At 56.7% G+C, this 4,919-nt stretch overlaps 1 protein-coding gene across 1 annotated transcript; it reads right to left on the bottom strand.

Moving 5' to 3' along the window:
- Positions 1-435: 435 nt before the first annotated feature.
- On the bottom strand, positions 436-4,814 carry slc52a1 (solute carrier family 52 (riboflavin transporter), member 1; the record flags this gene model as incomplete). Its single annotated transcript, NM_001008671.1, is given in 4 exon segments — positions 436-762; positions 945-1,068; positions 3,424-4,279; positions 4,678-4,814. Coding segments are annotated over 4 exon segments (1,317 nt in total). The 3' UTR covers positions 436-549.
- Positions 4,815-4,919: the final 105 nt, after the last annotated feature.

The raw sequence follows: 4,919 nt of genomic DNA, 5'->3' as shown, positions 1-4,919 counted from the left end.
GTAAGTGACACGGTGCCGCACTAATGGGAATCCAGTGTGAATCTTGAAAATGTATTTAACAAGGCGCCGAGGCCCCACACTGACACCCCAGTAACAATGTGCTGTGACCGAGGGGTGGAACTGTGCTCACTTACCCTCTGTACCCAGGAGCTATGGGGGTAACATTATCAGAGCCCCCCAGTAACAATGTGCTGTGACCGAGGGGTGGAACTGTGCTCACTTACCCTCTGTACCCAGGAGCTATGGGGGTAACATTATCAGAGCCCCCCAGTAACAATGTGCTGTGACCGAGGGGTGGAACTGTGCTCACTTACCCTCTGTACCCAGGAGCTATGGGGGTAACATTATCAGAGCCCCCCAGTAACAATGTGTGATCGATGTACCCGGGGCAGTTACAGGGCAGATACCCAGGTAGGGAATTTAGGGGTTACACAATCACAGACCAAAATACCCAAAAGTTTTATTTGATTTACTACAAAAACCATAAAAATGTTTATTTTCTTTTGGGGGGGGGGCACAGCCCTAGTGTTTCCTTGGTGTAAGTGCACTTCACAGGGGGCAGTTGTCCTGGCAGTCACGGCCGCTCTGGAACAGGTGGTAGATACTGACCATGGGGAACATGAGCAGCGCCCCCACCAGGGAGCCCATCTGTATTACTGCTCCACACCACAGGAGGGCGCTGTGCCCGGCTTCATGCAACAGGCTCCCAATAACCACCTTTAGGTACGACAGGAGCCCCAGGAACAGTGTCCAGCACAAGATCTGCAGGGAGAGATGATAAGTGGCCAATGGGGAAGCACCAATGGGAAAACTACCCAATAGCTAATCAGTACAGTGGGAACAGTAACCAATAGCAACTGGGTATAATAGTGTCAGTAACCAATGGCAATGCAGCATGATGGAGCAGGAACCAATAGCAAATCACCCCCAGAATCCGTACTCACCACTAGCACAACCCCTGCCAAGCTGCCCACTAGGGGGGGACACGGACTGAGGGCAGCCAAGAACATGAGGTACCCCCCGAATATCATTCCAACCGCCATAATCACCCCAAGAACCAGCGACGACCTGCAACGACAGAGAGAATGGTCAAACTGCCCTCTAGTGGGAGGGGCAAACTCCGTGTCCCATAGTTCCCTTCTCTCTCACCCTGCAGTGGGAGGGGCAAACTCTGTGTCCCGTAGTTCCCTTCTGTCTCACCCTGCAGTGGGAGGGGCAAACTCTGTGTCCCGTAGTTCCCTTCTCTCTCCCCCTCTAGTGGGAGGGGCAGGCTCTATGTCCCATAGTTCCCTTCTGTCTCACCCTGCAGTGGGAGGGGCAGGCTCTATGTCCCATAGTTCCCTTCTGTCTCACCCTGCAGTGGGAGGGGGCAAACTCCGTGTCCCATAGTTCCCTTCTCTCTCACCCTGCAGTGGGAGGGGCAAACTGTGTCCCGTAGTTCCCTTCTCTCTCACCCTGCAGTGGGAGGGGCAAACTGTGTCCCGTAGTTCCCTTCTCTCTCACCCTGCAGTGGGAGGGGCAAACTGTGTCCCGTAGTTCCCTTCTCTCTCACCCTGCAGTGGGAGGGGCAAACTGTGTCCCGTAGTTCCCTTCTCTCTCACCCTGCAGTGGGAGGGGCAGGCTCATGTCACATAGTTCCCTTCTATCTCACCCTGCAGTGGGAGGGGCAAGCTCTGTGTCCCATAGTTCCCTTCTGTTTCACCCTGCAGTGGGAGGGGCAGACTCAGTGTGTGTCACCCTGCAGTGAGAGGTGAAATCTTTGCCCCATTGCTCCCCTTCTGTGTCACTCTGGTGGAGCCCCCTCAACCTGATTGGCCAATGGCTAACCTCGTAGGGGCTGATTCACTAAAGGTTGATAACGCTTATCGCATAGTTGTTTGCATTAAAAAGTGTTTAATAATTAAGTGAGCGTTAGGGAAAACAAGATGGCGTCGCGGTGGGATGGTTGTTGGATCGGGGAGACAAGATGGAGTCGCGGCGGGGTGGTTGTTGGATCGGGGAGACAAGATGGAGTCGCGGTGGGATGGTTGTTGGATCGGGGAGACAAGATGGAGTCGCGGCGGGATGGTTGTTGGATCGGGGAGACAAGATGGAGTCGCGGCGGGATGGTTGTTGGCCTGGCAAGGAGAGGATCCAGGGATCGCCCTGCAGAGATGCGCCGGGAGTTTTCATTTCCGTGCGTAATATTGAGCGCTAATACCCCTGCTACGGAATTACCCATAAATATATCCCATGCTTTAAAATATCGTTTAAGATTCTGTCTCCGGCAGATAAATAACGGCAAGGACATCGCTGCTTCACGCAGACAAGCGCCTTTAGCGAATCCATCGATATTTTTAACCCTTGCTATAAATAGCGCTCGTTTTATCGACCTTTAGCGAATGGGCCCCACTGGGTGATGTCACTAAGGAATGGGAGTGCCCGGCTGTGGGGGGGGGGGGGCACAGTCCTACAATATGGTAATGATGTGTGGGCCGGCCCAAAACCCATGGGAGGGGCTGAGCTCTTCCTGCCCCCAGCCTAACTGGGTCCCTCCTCCAGGGAGTCCTGATGGTTATACTGGTGCCCATATCCATTGCCCCCCAAAGTAACCATAGCAACGGCTCCTCTTCCTACAGCACAAGGGTACGGACCAGTGTTTGTAGCGTTAGTAGTAACTGTGTGTCAGGGCGCTATGTCTTACACTTGCACCCTATTAGGTACAGGGCCCACCCCCCCAAGGGGCGGGGCCGACCCATTAAACCCAGGGGGACGCCGCACAGTCGCACTTCCCCTTTAACACATGGACCCAAATTCATGGGTTTATACAGGAAAAAAAGCACAACCCCCCCCCCCCCCGGGGCAGATCAGATGCCTCCCTCAAACACAAAGGCCTCCCTGTATCCCAAGTGTCATGTGCCTCAGCACAGGGTCCCACGCCCAGCGCAACAGGGGTCTCCCCCCCCATGTACAGATATGTCCCCCTCCGTATCACAAATGCCCCCCCCCGTGAGCCTGGGGTACTATAATTCCCCTCCCTCCATATGTATCACTAATGCCCCCCCCCGTGAGCCTGGGGTACTATAATTCCCCTCCCTCCATATGTATCACTAATGCCCCCCCCCGTGAGCCTGGGGTACTATAACTCCCCTACACAGCGCACACAGGGTTACTGGGGGGGGGGCAGGACTTACCTACACAGCGCACACAGGGTTACTGGGGGGGGCAGGACTTACCTACACAGCGCACACAGGGTTACTGGGGGGGGCAGGACTTACCTACACAGCGCACACAGGGTTACTGGGGGGGGCAGGACTTACCTACACAGCGCACACAGGGTTACTGGGGGGGCAGGACTTACCTACACAGCGCACACAGGGTTAGTGGGGGGGGCAGGACTTACCTACACAGCGCACACAGGGTTACTGGGGGGGAGGGACTTACCTACACAGCGCACACATGGCGATGAAGCAGGCCGCGGGATTGGCGATGTTGCTAAGGACGACAGACAGGTGGTAGGCGTCGGGCCCATAGGGGAGGCAACTGTAAGTCTGTACGGAGGGCAGAATCCCATTGGTCAGTGCGTTGGACAAGCCCAAAAGCGCCAGTAAGTACACGTTCCGTGCAGTCCAGAATCTCTGCCCCCTATTACTGGCATCAGGGGGCTCTTGGGGCTGTTCCTCCTCAGGGGATTTCAGGGGGTAGGAATCCTCGGAGCCCCCATCTCCCTGCTGTGTTGGCCCCTCCCCTTGCTCCTCCTCCTTATTGCGCCCACGTAGGACAAGCAGCAGAAGGAAGGCCAGTGCAGAGACCCCCAGGAAGCAGAAGAGACCCCAGAAGTAGGAGGAGGCGGGGAAGTTCTCCTGCAGGTAGTGGGGTTCGCTGTGATTCCCCCACGTGCCATTGCGGCACTCCAGGCGCCCCACCCCCTGCCCCAGCGCCAACACACAGGGCAGGAGGGCACTAAGGCCCTGACCAATGAAGAAACTGCGCACAAACTGCTGGGGGAAACTGTACATGAAGGGCAGGAAGGTGACGTTGGAGGTGCAGCAGCCGAGAGCCAATAGGAACCCCAGGAGCAGGTACGGAACGCTGCGCTCCTCCCCCGCCACCAGAACCCGCCGGTCCCAGAACCCCGCCAGGAAACCCGCCGACACCAGGCTGAGCGCTTGTACTGAGCGTATGAGCCACGGCTCCGAGACCCGGCCCGGGGGGCAGAACCGGTGGCTCAGGGTGACTGCGAGGGGTCCGATGTTACCCAGGGCGATAAGTACCGTCAGGAACGCGGGGAGGTTCCAACCTACGGACACAGGGAAAAGTGCGAGTCACAGGGGTTCTAGAGTGGCACGGGGGGGGGCATTCCGACTATACGGGGGGGGCATTCCGACCATACGGGGGGCCCATTCCCACCATACGGGGGGGCACATCCCTATGATAAAGGGGCACATCCCTATGATACAGGGGCACATCCCTATGATACAGGGGCACATCCCTATGATACAGGGGGCACATCCCTATGATACAGGGGCACATCCCTATGATACAGGGGCACATCCCTATGATACAGGGGGCACATCCCTATGATACAGGGGCACATCCCTATGATACAGGGGGCACATCCCTATGATACAGGGGGTACATCCCTATGATACAGGGGGCACACTCCCACTATACAGGGGGCAGAACACTCTCACTCACCTTCAGGAAGTTCTTTCACCACCACAGGAAGCTCCACCCACAGAGAATTTACGGAAACCCAGGAGCCCATCCCGAATAGGGCCACAAGCACGTGCATGAGCAGGTCCCGCCTGGTCACCGCCATCTCTGGGGCCCTGTAACGTAACAAGACTGGTTCAGGGTGGGAAATCTAATTACTGGCCCCCGGGCCTCCCCAGATACTGGGCCCCCAGACCTACACCTCCCCAGATACTGGGCCCCCA

The sequence above is a fragment of the Xenopus tropicalis genome, chromosome 6 (assembly GCF_000004195.4).
Source record: "Xenopus tropicalis strain Nigerian chromosome 6, UCB_Xtro_10.0, whole genome shotgun sequence".
NCBI classification, from domain to species: domain Eukaryota; kingdom Metazoa; phylum Chordata; class Amphibia; order Anura; family Pipidae; genus Xenopus; species Xenopus tropicalis.
The sequence above is the reverse complement of the archived record's forward strand: the minus strand, read 5'-3'. Positions and strand labels throughout refer to the sequence as shown.